The sequence below is a fragment of the Pongo pygmaeus genome, chromosome 8 (assembly GCF_028885625.2).
Source record: "Pongo pygmaeus isolate AG05252 chromosome 8, NHGRI_mPonPyg2-v2.0_pri, whole genome shotgun sequence".
NCBI lineage: Eukaryota > Metazoa > Chordata > Mammalia > Primates > Hominidae > Pongo > Pongo pygmaeus.
The window spans coordinates 117530661-117551313 of NC_072381.2; the positions used below are offsets into that span (position 1 = coordinate 117530661).

At 40.4% G+C, this 20653-nt stretch overlaps 1 protein-coding gene across 8 annotated transcripts in view; it reads right to left on the reverse strand.

Annotated features, from left to right (window-relative positions):
• Positions 1-5558: 5558 nt before the first annotated feature.
• The window catches only part of GPAM (glycerol-3-phosphate acyltransferase, mitochondrial), a 76826-nt gene continuing 61731 nt past the window's right edge, over positions 5559-20653 (reverse strand). For all 8 annotated transcript variants that reach the window (XM_063670262.1, XM_054435808.1, XM_054435811.2 and 5 more), the window contains exons 13-22: positions 20186-20271; positions 19365-19480; positions 17341-17411; positions 16278-16542; positions 15579-15721; positions 14003-14080; positions 12941-13081; positions 11547-11736; positions 10316-10374; positions 5559-9359 (exon numbers count right to left, since the gene is read on the reverse strand). In XM_063670262.1, coding sequence (XP_063526332.1) covers positions 9243-9359; positions 10316-10374; positions 11547-11736; positions 12941-13081; positions 14003-14080; positions 15579-15721; positions 16278-16542; positions 17341-17411; positions 19365-19480; positions 20186-20271 — 1266 coding nt within the window. In that variant the 3' untranslated portion in view covers positions 5559-9242. The remainder of the gene's footprint in view (positions 9360-10315; positions 10375-11546; positions 11737-12940; positions 13082-14002; positions 14081-15578; positions 15722-16277; positions 16543-17340; positions 17412-19364; positions 19481-20185; positions 20272-20653) is intronic.

Consider the following 20653-nt stretch of genomic DNA (forward strand, 5'->3'; position numbering starts at 1 on the left):
CTCCTGGTTCAAAAGATTACAATAAAGAAGTATGAATTCTCACGAAGCGAAAGAACTAAATGCAAGGTTGTTGACAATAAAAATTAAGTTTCATCCTGACCAGAAACAATGATTGTGTTCCATTGCCCATGTTAGATATACTCTCCAAATTTAATTTCCTGCCTTGTGTCTGCAGTGAGAGGGAAATTCTATGGGGGAATGTTAAGGAGGCTAGAAGCCTCCTACAAAACAGATTGTACAAAAATTCCTGGCAGGGCGCGGTGGCTCACGCCTGTAATCCCAGCACTTTGGGAGGCCACGGTGGGTGGATCACAAGGTCAGGAGATCGAGACCATCCTGGCCAACATGGTGAAACCCCGTCTCTACTAAAAGTACAAAAATTAGCTGGGTGTGGTGGCACGCGTCTGTAGGCCCAGCTACTCGGGAGGCTAAGGCAGAAGAATTGCTTGAACTTGGGAGGCGGGGGTCGCAGTGAGCCAAGATCGGGCCACTGCACTCCAGTCTGGGCGAGAGAGGGAGACTCCATCTCAAAAATAACAACAACAAAAAATCCTGACCCAGAGGCAGAAAGACACTTTGTGTAAAAACAAACAAATGAAAAAACAGCTTGTAGTTTAGAGCCTCAAAGCATGATGTAGCTTTGGCCCTGTCAATATCATTACTGTCCCAGGATTGCAGGTTTGGAAGTGATCCATTCGGTGTCTTGGAGGGGAGAGGTCTCTCCTGACTGCAGAGGGAGGGGGCCAGGACCACAGCCTTACACAGCGAGGGAGGACAGGGTGGAAATGCCACCTGTTCCCTCAGCCACAAGAGAAAAGTGAGTTTTCCAACCCAGTGAACACAGTGAGAGACTTCAAAGTGAACCTGACTAAAGCTCACTTTGTGCTCAAAACAATTCCCAAATAAGTGCCATCTCCAGATTCTGTTTCAAAGTTAGTTGTTCTCTCTTCCAGACATGGACCCACCAGGGATGCTAAGTGACTCCACTGAGCATTTGTCAAACACAATGTTGAAGATCAAGTTGGAAAACCAGCCACACCGCTTGCCAACACCATGACCCTGAGAAATTGCTCACATTCAGGTTACTATTAGGGTTGTTTAGGACCACGATCAGCATGGTGTCTGGAGCATACAATAAAAATACTACCCTATGCTAAGTTGCTGAGTGTGGCTCTGTGCCATAACAGATTTGCAATAAGCAGTAGCACATTCTGGCTATTTTCAACCTCAAAGACTCCCCTCTTGCTCAACTGTGCAAGAACATTCTAAGAGATCTTCTGCAAAGCCCTTTGCTCACTTTCTCTTCCCCCATCCTTGAGGATGTTTTCCTAAACACTGTTTTCCCTGTGCTTTTGTCAATTGCTCCTAGATGAAGGTTCCTTGGGTTTGCAAACTCCAGAAAGAAGCATGTCACAATGATCAAGAGAAAATGTGAACTCTGCGTTACCAGTCTTCAGCAAACTACTTCACCTCTGAGTCTCAGTTTCATCGCCGGTAGGATGGGGCTAATAGTACCCACCCCAGAGGACAGAGATGATACATACAAAGTGCTTAGCACAGTGCCCAATGATAGAAGCACAAGTCAGTCCTAGATATGGCTGCCACACTGTTTTGCTGGAGGCAATTAACTTCCGTCCAGTCCACATCATTATGCCATTTGCCAAGCTTCACATCAAACACATGCATGATTCGACTTTGCTGCAGGAAAACTTAGTCATTTTACTGACTTGTCCGTGTTCCATTGGGCTGGTGTTGACTGGACTGTGTCAAACAATGTTGCTTCTGGTCTAGATTCTATCAACTTGCTGTGTGAGCACTGGTAATCTCCTCTTCTGTAAAACTTGGAGGCAGAATACTAGGTGACCGTTAATTTCCCTCTGAAGGACGCATAAGCTTCCTCAGAGCTAAACTTTCTATCCTATGATTCTTTGACATCTTAAAAAGACTGTCTGGCTGGGGAGAGACTGCCCCTTCTGGCACTAGTCAATTCTTAGAGATAGCAAAGGACTCAGCCAGGAGCCTACTTTGATATACACACTAATTAATCCAGAGCCATGCCTTCTCAATCTGGCCCATACACCCTCGTAAGCAATATTCCTCTACCTAACTCATCCCAGGGACTGATAACAGAAAACTAAGGACCACTCCTATAGTTTAGAGTCCAATGAAATTATCCAGACTATTCCTTATCAATCCTGAACAGTTCACCCTGCCCTGCCCTGCCTTTCCCTCAGAAGCATCAATAAAGCCTCTGACCCAAGCCCCCACCTCGCTCCTGTCTTCTGCCACCTGACCACCCCTGTGTCTTTCCCATGTGGCCATGTGTGGTGTGTCCCACGTCTCCTGTCTGTATGACCTGTGACTATAATAAATTGTGTCTCTTCTGTGGCCACACCTGAAAGCATACAACACACACACAGTTGTTTCACACTTGCCAGCCTACAAAACACTTCCACCTTCATTAAACCTAATTTCATCTTCAAAAATCCACTGTGCATTTGCCCTTATGCCATATGGAGAACAACCGTGTCCACAGAAGTGATGTGACCAGCTCAGAGTCTGCATGCACACAAGAAAGCCAGCTCTCAGTCCTAGGTTTACTGACCAAGGGATCAGTTCAAAAGACTGTGTAAAGCTCACACACAGAATTCAACTCAAGCAAGCCTCCTTTTCATAGATTGAGGGCCAAGAAGCACCTCAATGCCAAACTTTGTGGTGTAAGTCACCCAACTGCATGGGAGCTATGCCAGCATCTACAGAGATGGCTATGCAATGACAAGGCTCAAGGCAGCCATTTCCCATTGTAGAAAGAAATATCTCCAGGTACATAAAGGATCTAAGCACTGTTACCTGAAAGCCCAGCTCTGTCCCATTTACTTGATCACTTTAACACGTCCTGGAGGAAAAGCCACTTTAGAAGGGCGTTTATCACCCATGCCCTCTCCCTCGTTTTTACTTCTAGAGTACACTGTGTAGAACTGTGAAATGCCCGATTGTGCCAAGTGTCTAGGGCAAGGGTGCTCAAACTTCATGTGTATCACAATCACCTGAGGACTTGTTAAAATACATATTGCTGGTCTCTGGGTTGGGGCTCAAAGTAGTTCCATTTCCAACAAATTGCCCAGGTGATACTGAAATTGCCCAGGTGATACTGAAATTGTCCACGTAATCCTGAAATTGCCCAGGTGATACTGATGCTGCTTGTCTGGTAACCACCCTTGACAATCACTGGTCTAGACAGAGCCACCGTATTCCATGGCTCCTTAAAATCCTCACTGTGGGCCCCGTGCTGTTCTATTTTTCCCTTGTTAGGCAAAGGGAGTCAGCACTCTCTTCACCACCACACACGCCTAGAATCTTGAAATAGAAGCGGGATGTTTGCCCACCATTTCAACAATGGAGAAATAATAAAGCCTCAAACCCTCCAAAAGTAGGAGAAGAGATGGGCTTTGTAGGATTCTCTCTCCGAGAGAGATTACTTGGGGACAACTGCGCTATTTCTGAGCTTTCCCCAACAAGTGCTAAGATTGGTTCAAGAAGCAGAAGTTAGATGTTTTATAGTGCATATAGTGCATAAACATTTCCTTACAAGTAAACTCAAAATTCTCAGGTGATAAAAACCTGAATATATATTCTTAAGGTGGCTTCGTTCTCAATTCCAGCAGGATTCCTTGTCACTAGCAGCTGCAGAGCCCATGGATACAGCAACCATATAGTCTATTATGCACACCTAGACTCTTCTAAGAGTCAAAGAGGGCATTGTTAATAATTACAAAGAAAAAGGACGGTATGGGCATAGGATTAGCCCACCAGTAAGGAGTGAGGAACAAGGTGAAATGCACACTCAGGAATGCTACCTCTGCTCTTGCCTTAGGGAGTCACCTCACTTCTACTAAGTTCTGTACGATGTATCTTGGCTATGTAGGTTGGGAACTTTCAGCAGCTGGTTGAGGGTGTGTCCACTTGTGTTCTTTCCTTTCTGATTGTCCACCAACCTGCGAGACAAAAGAAGTAAGATGTTTTCCCAGAGGGCTGGAAATTGCGTTTGTCCTCTCATTTACTCTAATCACCTGTCATAGGTAGCCCACTGCCAGCAGCAAATGCTAGCTTGTTTTGATACACACTTTCTCTGACATGGGCACAGGAGTGAGTCAGATGTCAAAGGCTGATCCAGACGTGCTCATTGCCTAGTTAAACATCACCAGTCTTCATCAGATACTTGCCTCAAGTTCTAGTCCTGCCCAAGTCAGGTGACCAAGGTTAGCTTTCTCTCCCCTGGGGATTGCCTACTAGCTCCTCCTGGAAGGGGCACCTTGAAACTGGTCCTTTCATGCTTCTTTTTCCTAGGCCAAAAGATACAAACTGGCAGTTGACAAGATAGAAACGGCCTGGAAAGGCAATTTACTTGATCCATATATGTTGTTGGACCATCGTGTAAAAATTAGATGCTTTCACATAAAAATACAAATTCCAGATTATATTGAAAAAAATTTTTTTTTTCCAAATCAGAGGATCAGGCAACACCACCAGGACTATCTGGTAAGGGATGGGAGGCAAGGAAGAGTTGGAGAAGCATGGAGTCGCGACGGTAGACAGGAGACAATAGGGCCATGGAAACTGAAGGGGCAAGAGAAGCCAGGTAGGGGTGTCAACACCACAAGTGCCCTCGTACATGTCAAGGAGGTATGTTGGAATTTTACTAGCTGTGTAGAAGACAGCAAGTGCTTAAAAAAGGAAAATGATAGGACTAAAATTAGAGAGTAGACTAAACAAGAGATGAGACTTCAGAATTAACATCCACTTACCTAGTGGCTGTGAAAGTTAGAATTTAGCTACAATAAAAGGAAGGTAACCTTTGGCAGTAGCAAGAGAGTTGCTAATGCAAAGAATGAATGTGCCAGAGTAAGGGCACAGTCACAGCAACATCACAAAGGAAATCAGAAGCGTTCAAGTAGGAAGTTTAGGGACAGAGGCTGGCTGGAGAACGGATGGGATGGTCTTGGGCATCAATCAGTTTCACAGCCACATCATGCATCCAAAGGACACGGACGTCATCAGCAGGCACACATTTACCACTGTTCCCAGAAGGAATGCTCTGGAGATCAGGCTGTATTTGAGAACTTTCAAAGAATCCACAAAATCTGTGCTCTGATAAAAGAAGTAATTTTCTTGTCAAAAAAGTAAACTAACATTGTTTGAGCAACTGTGATAAACTAGTGGAGAAAACTCTTTTTATAAACTTAAATATGTAAAAATATAACAAAAAGCACCAAGCTTAAAGAAATCTTTACAAAAACCCACAGAATCTCTCTAGAATATGAATATTTACTAAATAAAAGGAGAGCAATAGCTAAGAAGCAGACCTACATCTCCAAATGCTTGATCAAATTTGGAAAGCTGTGGGTCAATAATAAAAGCATGAACTGTAGATTCATACATTTATGTAAGATATCGTTAAGCATTTTAATAAGTTGCTATATCAAGTCAGAAAACAATAATTGTTCGTATAATGAATTATGTAGGAAATTGTTTTAAATACAAACCAAACACATCAAGAATATGTTCAATTTTTGGTTTATTAAAACAAAACTACATTTTCTGTGTTTCTTGCAATACATTAACAAGCATAAAAATCAATCAGCATTTCCAAGTATGTTTTGCTCACAAAATCGCAGTTATTTCACAGTACCTTATAGTAATTCTTTTCATAACAGTCTTAACATTTCTTTGTACAACAGGCAAATAGTTTAATACCTTCCATCAGGACATTTCAGAGCTTTAGACGTTTAGAAATAAGGTCAAGAATCTCTTTCAAATGCAATCATTAGTTTGTATTAAACTAAAATGCCAGACGGCAAGTCTCAGGTTTCTAAAATAGTTTTAAAAAACAGGTTTACAGCCCATAGTAAGTCTTATAAACCTCAACGATAGGTCCTGTCATGTCTAAACACTACAACTATCTGTGGATAAAAATCTGCATTCAAATGTACAATACTTTCTTCTAGATCTGAATTAAAACCTTATTTACCCCAATTCATCCATGTCTTCTGATACGTTCAGTGAAAAAGCCAGGATCATTGGGGCTGTTCTTTCTATCAAAGGAAAGAGCTCCGATCACCTACATTATAATTTTCTGTGCTTATTTTCTCTAGGGGAGGAAATACACATCTATTCAACGCCACACTGGATGTTACAAAATACATGCATATTCTGCCCCAGTGCCATCTGTTCGTTACCGTTTTGTCTCCTTAAAGAACTATCTAACATAGTGTTTCCCAAAATGTTCTCCACAGGACATTAGTGAGAGGTTCATAAGTAACCCAAAGAGAAAAAGGTCCTGGTGTCAAAATAGTTTGGGCAATGCTGGGTTAGACAGTTTTTCACTGCCGGATGCCAAGCCCTTACTGCGCTAAAGTGCATTGTAAGTTTCCAGGTGCAAACTTAGTTTCCCAGCAACACCATTTCTATAAAACACTGAAGAACATCTCACAGAGCACTCACATTACATGGAGTGCTATGGGAAATGCTTTTCCCCGTCCAGGTTACTGGCAGTTCCACAATTTGGGCTTACATTCATTGTAATCCCAGAAATATTTTCTCCATTTACCCTCATGACTTTGTGAAATTTAACAGATTTCAGAAGGAAGACTCGATGCCGCCTCAGTTAACAGTTCTACACATTTCACACTAGTTTTTGCCTTTGTTTTGCATGCGTTTTCAGAGTGCACAAATTCCTTCCTCCCTTCTGAATCACTTAGGACATTCTCATTTTAAAAAACAGACTGCAGTTGCATATTGCTTAATATTGTTTTTTTTTAACTTGACTCACAGTCTTCCCCTAAAGAAGGGCATGCATTTCATGTTATAGAAATGCAATAGAGTAAACTGTAACAAATTATTTAAAAGCACCTAGTTTGTTTAACCTTATATGGAAGCCATCACTGTTGGAAAACAATGAGAATGTATCTTTTAGCAAAACGGTGCTATCTGGAAGCTTTATTGTGAAGAAGCTTTCGTTCTTTTGTTTTTTGTTTTTTGTTTTCAGTCATGAGGCACTGAAGAATGAGTTGTGCTGAAATTAACTCAAAGGTCAGCTTGTCTGGATAAGCATAACTTTGGTTGAGATTTTTCTCCCTTAAAAAAGATTTTCAAAGCACCAGTTAAAAAAAGCATGCATATTTATCCTCACAGTGAGTTAAGTGGTGAGAGAGCTAGCAAATCATACATTGCATTCCCCAAAGCATCTGGTCGTACTTCTAGAAAACAAACCAACCAAAAGGGAAAATAATGCAAGAGAGGCCGTATTTTCTTTGCTTAGGCTGGCAAAGCAGCAGCTCTTTGCAGCAGTGACAGGCTGGGCAGAGTGTCGACTGGGAAGTGAGTCCCAATCTTGAATAACGGTGAGCTTGAGTAATCCTTAATTTACAATTTAAAGGATGAAAAAAAGAGACTAGTGAAATGTTTGCTTCCCCAGATAAGGAACACCCAAGACTTGCTGGGTATCCTCCAAATGTAGCCAAGGAAAGTGTTCTTCTACCCTAGTCAGTAAAATAGAATGCTAAAACATGATATCCCACTCAACATCAGAGCTACTACAACTGACAATGACTTAATGGTATACATCAATTCCTATAAAGAAAAAATATATTTTAAATGCAGAACTTGAGAGGGATCACAACAGCATAGCATTATTGCTACGAGTTTCAAACATGGTGTTTCATACAATGTGAAATATCAATCGGCATCCCTCCCTCTCCCAAAACACACGTTACTCATGAGATACTATTAGTGTTTAAAATCCAAGCTTATGGAAATACAAACTTAATTCTCAGTACTTTTATACTAAATTCAAAGAATCTATGTAACACTCATCTGGAAAAATTCTTGATTCCATAATATCTTGGAGATAAGCAACAGTAAACTGTTAGAAAATGTTTTAACATTACATGATATTTAAAAAATCACCATAATTACCATAATAAACTAATAATTATGTTCCCTGCTCACAAAAGGCACCTACCAATTATGAACAGACCATTTTTCATAATTATTTACCACTATGTGGCGTAAGGGTTTAGGCATATAACCCATAAAAGTTTGTTGAAAGTCATGGTTTTTCCTCAAAGCTAAAACTCCATAAATGCCTCTAACCATTACCAGTCAGTAGGGCCACCACGTGCATATACTGGACAGCCTGTGCACGGCACAACTCGAGTGGGTACCAGTCACCTGGACTGGGGTGCAGTACACAATCTGTGTGCAGTACAGAAAGCCCTCATCAGTTGTGGCCAGAGCACTGTATTCTAACAGAGTCTGTCAGCTCAAGCTCATCAAGTCAGGAAAGTTGCTATTTGGTTGGAGGATTTCCAAGAAATAGCTGTACCTGTGAGAGGCAGGTATTACCTGAGGGGTGGACGAGGTACAGACATAAAACAGGAAGGGTTCTAAATATTTGCTGGTCATTTAAAACTCAATGGCACTTTTTTATATGAGCAAAAGCCTTCAACATCAGTTTTCTGGCCAAGTTTCCCTAGAATTTTGCCAGCCAAATTAACTTCCTGATGTTAACTATTTGATTACAATATCTCAGTTCCCGACCTAAACTAATATTGTCTGTTTTCACATAGCTCTTAAAAACATTTTCTAAATCTGACAGCAAAGGACAGCACAGTGATACCTGGGTGTGATATATATCAGTCCACTCAATTTATAAAGCACTTTGGGATAAAAGGTGCTCCCATTAAAAATGTAGCTACTATTGACAGATAAAACTGAAAAAGAGTGAATGGATGACTCAATTATTTTTAAAGGAAGCATTAACCACTAACCAGATAATATACCAACAAATTACCCAGCAGCACTAAGTATACCATGTAAAATTCAGTTCTAGAACACAGCTACATTTCTGTGTCCATCACAGTAATTAGTCCTTAAAAGTTGTACTTAAAATGTCAATCTTTAATAAACTCAAAAATAATTTATTGAGATTTCATCTTGTAGTCTACTATGAGTTGCGAATAGAGGCTGAGGTCCCCCCAAGTGTTATCTGCAGGCTGCTGTGTTGATGCAGAGCTGGGAAGATCACAGATCCATGGAGGGAGAAGGCACTTGTCTTCCAGGAGATCACTTCGGGACAGGGCAGGCCTGACCCTGCGACGGCACCTTCAACTCTCGAGCCAGAAGCTGGTACCTACAAGGGACTCATCTCATGACCTTCATTTGCCAGCGGTGCCACACGTTACCTACAGCACCACAAAACTCAGAATATATTCTAGAAGTTTTTGTCGGTTGCATTGAGGTAGAAAAGTGCTGCTCAGTTCTAGAACAGACACTCTCTTTTGTTTGGTCTCCTTGAAAACCTAAAGAAAAAGTTTAGATTAAATTAAAGGCAAAAAATAAAAAATAAAAAAAATTTCTATTACCAACCTGACCTGTGGCGTCCTAGACCTCAGAAGGCAGTAAAGGCACAAAAATCCATATCCTGGCTTTAAGTAAATGTATGCATGGGTGTGTGTGAGTATGAGGTGGGAGTTTCCAATGCAAGCAAGGTTTTCTTTTTCTTTTTTTTTATTTTGATGGAGTTCAACCAACATTAACTATATTCTAAAATTTCAACCAACGTAACTATACTCTAAAATGACTTAGAATAAAGTCACAAACAGTCCCTCACAAAAGGCCACTAGTATCTCTATGGAACTTACATTCCCCATGAATCATGAAGGTAAAGAACACCTGAGGATACTTCTAGAAATTCTCGTAAATATACAGGAAAGTAACTAAAAATCATATGGAATAATTAAGAGCCAAGATTGTGGTCCTAATCGCAAAATCAAAAATCTGAAGTACTCCAAAATCTGAAAGATTTTGAACGCCAATATGATGCTCAAAAGACATGCTCATCAGAGCATTTTGGGTTTCGGATTAGAGATGCTCAACCTGTAAGTCTAATGCACGTATTCCAAAATCCCAAAAAAATCTGAAATCCAAAACATTTCTGGTCCCAACATTTTAGATAAGGGATACTCAACCTGTAGCACCTTGAAACATATTGATACCAGTTATATACAGCAGCTTGGGAATAAACGTGAAATCAGTAAAATTCCAGAACATTCAAATAAATCTACACTGATGGGCTTTACCTTCAACATAGCCTAACCCATCCTACATGCCCCATTCCCAAAAATGCCTTTATCATTAAGCCAGCAGAAACTGCTTCTCTCGGGGTCCACCCCACCATAAAGGTAGCTCAAACAGACTAGATGTAAAGAGAACAGAAGTTAAAATAGCTTTTATACCATAAATGGTGGACACCTACCCCGATATCCTTAAACATTTTCACGGCATTCTTCACAAGACAATATGTGGCACTCTCAGCTGAAGAGAGAGAATAAAACCCTGTCAAATGGTTAGGCCCAACAAATCATGACAATCCCAGTAGCCACAGTAAGAAAGTATGGGAGCTAGGAAGAGAATGAGGGCAAGTCAGCAGACAGGGGTGGGGCCCCGCTTCCACCACTGGCAACCTGTGAGTTCTCAGATGACTCGCTGTTAAACCTACTTTGCTTACACCTACTTTGTCCTATATTGAGGTAAACAAGAAAGGGAGGAGGAAAGAAAAGGGGGTGCAGAGAGAGAAATAGGGAGAACAGAGGGAAGTAGAAATACCTAAAACATCCATTTTCCAGGACTGTTGTGAGAATCAAATGAGACAGTGTATAAATATTCTTTAAGCTACCCAGTGGTACACAGATGACTGTACATCAGTGGAACCAGAGAAAGCACAGGCCTCGAGGTTAGGAAACAAGAATTCTGGTCCCGAGATTACCCATTAACTAGCAGTGTGACCTTGGGTATTTTCCTCAACTATAAAATGAGGTGATTAGATTAGATTCCTTTTGGTTCTAAAAAGTGATTCAAAGTAGTTTCAGCTCCAAACTACAACTGCATAAAATACTACTCCCACCCCAATCATACCTCCTAAAACAAACAAGACGGAGCACTGGCCAAGATGTGCAGCAAGTGAAACACACACTGTTGTGGGAGGACAAGTAGGTATAACCCCTTGGAAACTGTTTGGTGGTATCTACTAAAGCCGAATATACCCAGAGCCTACAACCAGGCAATTCTGTTCCCACATATATGCTGTATATAGGGGCACAGATGTTCACCAAAAGACATATTCAAATATGCTCATAGCAACACTGTTCAAAGCAGCTGTGAACTGAAAACAACCCAAATATCCATCAACAGCACAATGAATAAAATGTGGTAAATATTTATACAATGGAACACTACACAACAAGAACAAATGAACAACTATATGCAACATGTATGAATCTCAAAAATAACATTACGTGAAAAAAGCCAGACGTAAGAGTGTATAACTGTATCATTCAACTTATATAACATGCCAAAGAAGATAATAGTAATACTCTATCGTGTTAGAGGTCAGGGTAAGTTTGCATTTTTCCAATTTTCTACAATTAGCAAATTTCTGTAATCAAAAAAAAAAAGATTTTAAAAGAAAAAATGATGACTTAACATACCATATACTGCAACATTTCTTTCTGTTCTGGTTATTAGGTATTTGTGCAACTTTTGCAGATACTCAGGTTCTGGAACAGGACCGCTGAAGTTGTGAACAAAGATGGCAGCAGAGCTGTAGGCCTCCAGCAAAGGCCCAAGGAGTCTCTGTAAGAAGGTGATAAACTGCTGGTGCTCCTTGGATTGGCTCACCTGAGTGTGCAAAAGCAGGAGATGAAGTCATGAAGAAGGGACAAGAGACACAAGGCAAGTGGACAGAGGACTTTCTCTGGAGAGCCAGTAACGTGAGAAGATGGCCACTCACATCAGCACTACATGAAAGCGGCCCCCTGCCCCTCATGCAGAGAATCTCTGCTGGAAACAACTGCCGGCTTTCAAACACATTCTTTACTGTAATCATTCACTTTTTTATGGTATTTGAGGCTTGTGTTCACTGAACAGCCACCTAGAAGAAATTTTCATAAATGAATGCCCTACTTATGATATGCTGTCATCACTAAAAATAGCCGCTCCTAAGACCAGGCCCTCCGCAGTTTGAAGCCTGGGCTCAACAGTCACTCAAGTCTGCAGAAAGACCAATGGGAGAGCACAAAGATCATCTCACTCCTTCTGCAGCACCTATTCCCTGCCTCCTCTAAATGGCCTTTGCCCACAGTCCAGCACTGTGGGGAATGATGGCCACCGTGACGGTGGTGCTTTATGGCCGAGAGGCTCTCACTGTACCTACCCAAAACACACTGGTTCGGTGAAGCCCCTCTGGAGTGTGAAAGCAAGATCACTGCCCTATCTTGAAACTAAACTAATACCACCCAAGTGAAAAAGAAGACAATTTCTAAATGTCAAAAAAGAGTAATCCTTTTAGAGTATTCAGAAAAGACGGGTCATTATTACTAAGTTCTAAAATTATAAATTAGACAAAATTGATTTTTCTAAATCAGGGACTTTTTTTTTAATCTCAATTTTCTCCTATAATGGTATTTGTTTTAATTGACAGCAAAGAGCTTAATACATGAAATTTTGGGAGGGACAGCAAGAGTGACTCAAAAAGAGCAACCAGGTCAGTGGCAGCTCAATAGCAAAATTGCTGCCTCATGAGGGGTGCAGGTATAGGTAAACAGGTATGCACCTGTGTATTTCCTAAAAGGATGGTGAAAGTCTCACCTATGACATTCATCTTCCTACTTTTCAGACTCTCCTTTCCTTTTCTACTTAAACTGAACAACTTAAGGTATTAATTCAACTCAAACAGTTTGAGTGTCTTTACCACACAGAAGGTACCAGAGCTAGTTGGGGGATTCTTTAGATAAGAAGACATCACCAGGACTCCAGCTGATCTCACTGCAGATAAACCTCAACATATTCCTGTAATATCCACCAGAACTCTTCACGCAAGTACCTTCAGGTAGCAATCTCGCTGTTCCTCCCCAAAGTCACTGTCTTCATCTTCTTCATCACTTCTCCAAGACAAAGGTTCAGGAAGCTTCTTGTCCCACTGCTGCTCAGCAAGACTAGGACTGATATCTTCCTGGTCATCATGCTAGGCCAAGGAGATGATGGATAGTAAATAAATATGCACGGGCACACAAACAACTGCCCAGTGGAGCCAGGACAAGGCAGTTCTCTTCTGTGACCCTTCCTGGCTCTTCTCTGTTTAGCCACTCATAATATCAGTCCACTTCCCTTCCAAACTCAAACTCAGTCAGGAGACAGCAGGAGACAAAAGAAAGGGTAGGTGGGAGGGGAGAGCTACCAGAAAGATCAAATAAAAGTACCCCCACATGTTCTAAATTGATATGTACTTTTCCAGGCCATCTCCTCTACACTAAATCTACCAAAATTAAAATAGAATCTCAAAAATGAAAACTGTAGATGTGCAAGCTGCAAGCATACTGATAGATGTAACGTCTCAACTTAGCATACAAACTTCTGGATGTCACGGAATCAAGTCAGGATATGTTTTAGACAACACAACTTACAAATAGGAACCAAAATATTAAATAATCCCAAAGGACACTTATTCTCCCCATTCTTATTTTTCGCTTCTCTACATCTGAACATGACTATATACCAAATGTAATTATTGGTTTGTTTATTTATTTATGAGACTGAGTCTCACTCTGTCGCCCAGGCTGGAGTGCACTGACACGATCTCGGCTCACTGAAACCTCCACCTCTCCGATTCTTGTGCCTCAGCCTCCCAAGTAGCTGGGATTACAGGCGTGTGCCACCATGCCCAGCTGATTTTTGTATTTTTAGGAAAGACAGGTTGTGCCATGTTGGCCAGGCTGGTCTCGTACTCCTGACCTCAGGTGATTCACCCGCCTTCACCTCCCAAAGTGCTGGGATTACAGGCACATGCCACCACGCCTGGCCAATTATTGGTTTAAATAAGTTGTAGAAAAGGTAAGGGAATGAAGAGCAAACATGAAGACGAATAAAGGAAAGCTCCACCTCTTACCTCTGCCACTGTAAGAATGCCATACTGGATGAACTTGCCTACTGTTTCATGGCAGACCTGGTAAAACGTCTGGCAAGGCTGAAAAGAAAAGTCATTGAAATATAAATGCCACCATTTTATACGTCTTTTTTTAAACGCAGAAAACACGGTACAAGATAGCTGCCAAAGCCTTCCATTCTGTTAACTCCGTCACCCCACTGAGCAAGTCCTGTGATTCCCAGTGCCCACCGTCTTGATGCACACACGGTCATGGACAAAGCCCAAGAAAAGACCTCTGTCATTTAAAGTTGGCAGAGCATCCAACGCTGCACCACCTGCAAGGGGTACTCCTGAGCTCAATTCTCTCCCCACACCCACAGTGTGGCAAGCCCTCTGAAGATTGTTTATCAGCCCCCCACCATCTATTTCTTTTACTTTATAAGACAGTTTCTCTGCAATAGTTATAATAAATACTATACACAAAAGTGGTGATTGAGGAAAGACAACACTGGAATAAGTAAATAAAAACCAGAGAAAGGACAAGGTCAATCTTAGGAGTCTTATCTGCCCTCATCCCTTCCATCCCACCACCCAAGGTTCATGCAAAACAGATTCCCCAACAGGACCACGAGTACACCTCACACAAAGCATGGCATGGAGGGGGCGGTACTCCTAACACATGCACTCATCTCATCAACATCTCAAGACACATTCATACAAAAGAAAATATCGGAATTCAAATAAAATATGAATTCTACATGTTGATGATTTTGAGAAGAAGGAAATCTACTACTTAATACATATGTCTCATGATAAATGCCTAAAAGTGTATGGGGTATATAATATAAATGCTCATTAGTACTGCTGGGCTTGGTTTTCCTCATTTGTAAATTGAGAGGGGTTGAGCAGATGATTTTCTTTTTTTTTGAGATGGAGTCTCGCTCTGTCACCCAGGCTGGAGAACAGTGGTGCAATCTCGGCTCACTGCATCCTCCACCTCCCAGGTTCAAGTGATCCTCCTGCCTCAGCCTCCAAAGTAGCTGGGACTACAGACGCGTGCTATTACACCCGGCTAATTTTTTTTTGGAATTTTTAGTAGAGACGGGGTTTCTCCATGTTAGCCAGGATGGTCTCGATCTCCTGACCTCGTGATCTGCCCGCCTCAGCCTCCCAAAGTGCTGAGATTACAGGCATGAGCCACTGCACCCGGCCGAGCAGATGATTTTTAAGGCTGCTTCTGACTCTTACCATCTGTGGTTCCATCATCTACAGGTGGTGTGTTAATTATTTACAAACAACTAACCCAGTGCCTCTCACACAATACGTGCTCACTAGCTTTGGATGTGACTGCCTGAGAACATTGAGCAATCTGTCCTATCATGTCTCATAGCTGCAGGATAGATTCAGTGAAGCAGTGACCCAGAGAGCAACCCAAGATAGTAAATGACATTGGTTTGGTGGTCACTGAAATCCAGGAGTGGAATATAAAGTATCAACAATGGGCCAAACATTCTCTAACAGAAAAACATGGGGGGTTATGTTTTCTTGAAAACGCTCAAGAAAAGAGACCAGGCAACACTGAAGAGTCTTCACTCACCAGTGAGATGGTGCCTTCATTGGAGAGAAGGTAGCACAGGCTGGCCGCCTTCCGCACCAGCTGCTCCTGGCTGATCAGGTTAGGTGGGGTGCTGGTGGGCCCCCCCAGTCCCCTCTTGTTCAGAACTGCATAAAGGCTGCAAGCTAAGAAAAGAAAAGCAACAATGAAGTTGCCAGCTCAAAGTCTCCAAGAAAAATTTCAACTAGCTCGAATAACCTTAAGAGATTATTAATACATCAAAAATAATTGCCTGTATTTGAAGAAATTTAAGTAAATCCCACAAGATTAAATTCTTATGATTCCATATGATCCCAACTGCATCAAAAACCTTCTCCAAAGACATAAGCCCCCTCTTCTCTCCTTCCTCTCTTTTCTCTTAATCACAAATGAGGCCTTTCACTCACTTTGCTACCCTGTGTGTGTCTCATCTCAGCTAGAGTTTCAGCTCCTGGATAGGAAGACACTCTACCTCTCCTGAGAAATAAGGGTAATACTATACAAATGGTAATTCAGTAACTACCCATTGTAGTTATAAACAGTGATATAACAGGAGATTACATTTTCGTTTGAAAACTAAAATTATAGCCACATTCCCTCAAGCAAGGGGCTATCATCCAAATTAAAGCAGATACCACTATGTGTTTTAGGCCTTTTTATTTTCCATGAAAATGACTGAAAATATTTCAAAGCCTGACATACCTATGATGGCCTCCATGATAAAGACATGAAGTACGCCATTGCTGTAGAAGTTGAGTTCGAAGACTGATGGGACAGTTGTGCTGGGGGTGATAAAAAACTCATCATTCCTGCTAGTGTGGATGATTGTGACACAATTTCCCAGCAGCTGTATGGCATGCATTACTACATCTTCTGAATTTCCTGAGAATCCCAGGTCAAAATCACGAGCCAGAACTTCCTCTTTCATCACAAAGAAGTCTTCGACCAATGTGGAGAGATCAATTCCCTAAAGAAAGACGGAAACGGTATCATGACAGCGGAAAACCTACTTTCCAAAAAGCTGAGAGGCCAACACTCCAAGACTTTCTTCTTGCCTTGGCTTTCCTGAAGTTCACTGCTAGCACATAGAGAAGTAGGGCCAGAACAGCAATGCAGAGCGAGTCAGAAAACTACTTAAAAAGCTGGTCCTCCAGGAATGTCAAGGTATTACACATGCTAGTGAACACTCTAGCCATGACACATGATATGCACACATAAGATCACAAGAGGGAGAAGAAAAGCCATCTGCAAGTAAGGAGTGCTTATTTTTTAGCAAGATTTCCTTCATTTTAAATATTTATCTGACAAATATTTACTTGGTGCCTATATATATTGGCACTGTTTGGTGTTGAGAACATGACTGAACAAGACTGGTGTGGTCTCTTCCATCATAAAGCTTAGACAAATGTATTTTGGGAGGATAAAGGGTGGGTTCTAAAGTGCCAGTCAAGTCGTTTGGAAAGCATTTGCTATCAGAATACATACCACATGTAAATGAGATAGACCTTATTTACATTAACAGTATTAATCAAGCAATAGCTTAGTACTACATATATTAAGCAGTCTGTTTTGTTTTGTTTTTAAATGTAGATTCTTCCTCCACCAAGTTGATAAGCTCCTTTGGGCAGGGTCCTCAGCTTATTTTACTGTTTACCTCATAGTACTAGCCATGAGTGGGCCAAATCTGCCCCTGAATATGTATCTGAGCAGCTGACAAAACATTCTCCTGCTTCCTACTTAACTGCAGGTGACATTGCAGACATACCTGCCTGTGTCTGTAGAGGAGCAGGCAAGCCACAATGTGTGTGGACATAATGGCACAGGACTTGCTAGCAGCTGGAAGGCAAACACAAAGCTTTTTTTAGTTGCACTTTTTACAAACATAGCTGAACTTTTTTGAAATACCTAAATTTTAAACAGGAGTATTTAAAACTGTGAAAGTCTTCTATCACATTTCCCAAAAGTGTGATTTACCAAAAGGAAGTTATAATACTACAGTGTTCTGGTATAATGGAACCTCACTAGAGATCACTATTCATCATACAACAGGCTAAGTAAGACAGGTCCACCTTCAATCCAGGCCAGTGGAATTTAGTTACTGTATGACGAAGAGACACTTTTATTGAAATATCAAGACCCAAAGTACAAGGCTGTTTCAGTTCTACAGGATCTCCCATTTCCATATTCCTTGACTTGCTCCCACCTACAGTCTATTATAACTACAACTCTACTTCACTCCTCTTGCTGGTATTCACCATATTAAAACAAAGGTGTAGTAGAAGGATAACAGCTGACTTGAAGTCAGAAAAATCTGGGCTTAAATCCTAATTTACTCACTAACTAACTTCATGACTTGGGGCAAATTACTTAAATTCCTGGCCTCACTTTCCTCACTGAGAAAATGAAAATACTACCTAGCTCATTAGACCACATGAGAATGATTGGCCCGGCACAGGAGCCACAGCAATGGGTGCTCAATATATTTGTATTTCCTCTTTCAACCTGACCCAGAGGTAAGAAGGAAGGGCACAGACACACATTTGAGAATGACTACAGTGCACACCCCTACACTGAATTTGCATAAAATTATAATTATATAAATCAAATCTGAGAACACCCATGGAATAATCTGAAATCATGACAACATTTGTGAGTTTTCTAAGATAACAATAAATTTATGAATACTTCATTCACCACTGGTAATTGAAGTTGTCTCCAGTGTTTAAAAAAAGTACTCAGTACTATATGTATAGCTATTAAAAATATTTATAAAGTATTTTTAAATATGAATATTGTGTTATAAATGGAAAGCTGAACAATACAAAACTGTAAAAAATATTTTTAGAGACTACACAGCAACACCACTGGTTATTTGGGTAATGGGTTTTTGATAACTATTTCATCTTTATTTTCAAACTTTTTAACAATAAGGTATTATTTTTTGTATCCAGATTTTAAGCAGGATAGAGACATAATCAAATGTACTTGAGAAAGAATCCTCCGACCCAAAGTCAAGCAGGAATAGGGGCCTCCAGAATGGGAGGAGCAAGGTGAGTGAGGAAGACCTCCCCAGTAGCATTGGCAGGGGGCGCTGAGAGTATCATCAGGGTCCTGGCCCAGAGAGCAGCAAGAAAGAAATCACAACTAGGCTGAGCACCAAAGAACCGCTATGCTGCCTTGGGATTGTAAAGCAGCCTCCACAACAGTACACAATTGTACAGCTTGGAACTTAAAGAAGACTGGTCCTGCAGTGGACTCACACTCCTCTCTAGGTTGACTTTAATTATTTGTGTATAACCATCCCACTGACAAGAACATAAGCTCATTGAGTTCAGAACCATTAATTATTCATTTTGTATTCTCCACAGCTAAGGCAAAGCTTTATACAAGGCCACTCATATTTGCTGCATTACAAAAACTCATGGGGTCAAAGGAGAAATGGACATGCAACTATAAATCTAGACGTTGTACCACAAATTAGTTCAAGTAGTTCAAATAAAACACATTAATGAGCAACAGAGGCAACAAATCATTTTAATAATAACTTTCTTTAAAAGGCACAACAACTGCCACATGAACACCTACTGATTACCAGACACTGTATAAGATGTTTAACTCCAATTATCTCAAATCCTCACGGTATCACCTTCTTTCTAATAACTTACCTATCACCACCTGTGAATTAATAGAAGTGGAAACTAACCTCAGCAGATTCCAAAACCTGTATAGTTTGCACCATACCATGATGAATCTAAATTGTAGAATTAAAGAGTCTGGTATTCGACTTACTGAATAGAATATGCTCAGCCAGATTTGCAATCAACCTCCTCCGTAGGGATTCATCTGTTGCATTTCTGGACTCATTAATGGACGTGTCTCTACCTTCATCAGCAGCATCACTGGGTCTAAAAAGTATTTCAAAAATCAACACACAACCGCACTCTTTCACAAGGCAGACCATGTGGAACTGATCTTTAAATTTAAATTAGTATATATTTTAAATTTAAACCACACACAGATTATTTCTATGGGTTATTTTCCTCCATAATATACTATATTATGACCTGGCCAAAACATGTTATTTAGTTATAACTAAATAGTCTGTTGATACATCACTTCCAAAACCACTGGCACAAAGAATACATAATGCAAGATGCCTTACTTTAAAACATTTCTGAAAATTCAACACTTCCACATATTAAAGGAAAGGCTTCATATTCAATTTCTCTAAGTTAAAATTCAATTTGAATTCAATTTGAATTCTGAAAAATTCAAACAGCAAAATTCTTTCATACGGTTCACTTACATACAACATGCATAACCTACTACCAGAAAAACTCAGTTCAAGCATTCAAAAAGCATAAATCAAATAAGAACTCCTATATGAGTCACAAAATCAAAAAGATTTTATAAGCAAATAATTAAAAACTTCCAAACTAATATGAAAACATGTCATCTCAATATCCCTTATTGGACTAAGAGAAAAGTTACTTGAGTAAAGAAGTGAAAATAAGAATGTGTGCATTTTTAATAAGGTTAATCTATGCAATACAAGAAATAACAGATGTCTGGTAGCTTGATTAGCATTAAAAAAATTCTATGAATTTTACCTTGAAGGAAGTATAGCTGGTAACAACGCTTGCTCCAGAGAAAGTGTAGCAGACACTGGTTTCTGACTTTGGCTTTCTAAATATTCCTGGAGAAAAAAAATACAACATGATCATTTACCCTCACTTTCGCACCAACATATAAAATGTAATTTCATCTTCCAAAGGTTAAAAGGGAGTTGTTTATGAAATAAGCCATGCTATAGAGCACGGGAAATACTTTCTATATCCTAAACTGTCTTCAGAAGTCCAGAATGATTCACAGAATGTTGCTAAGCATGAAACTGAACTTGAACTCTGAAGACACAAAGAACAGGATGCTTAAACAAAATCATTTTAAAATTAAAAGAAATTTTTAACTTTTCTCATACATCATCATAAAACTGACATTCTTAATATCATTAATAGTGATGATAGACATAATCATACTTAAAAAAATCTGGCAACCCAAGGTCACATTATTTTCAAAAG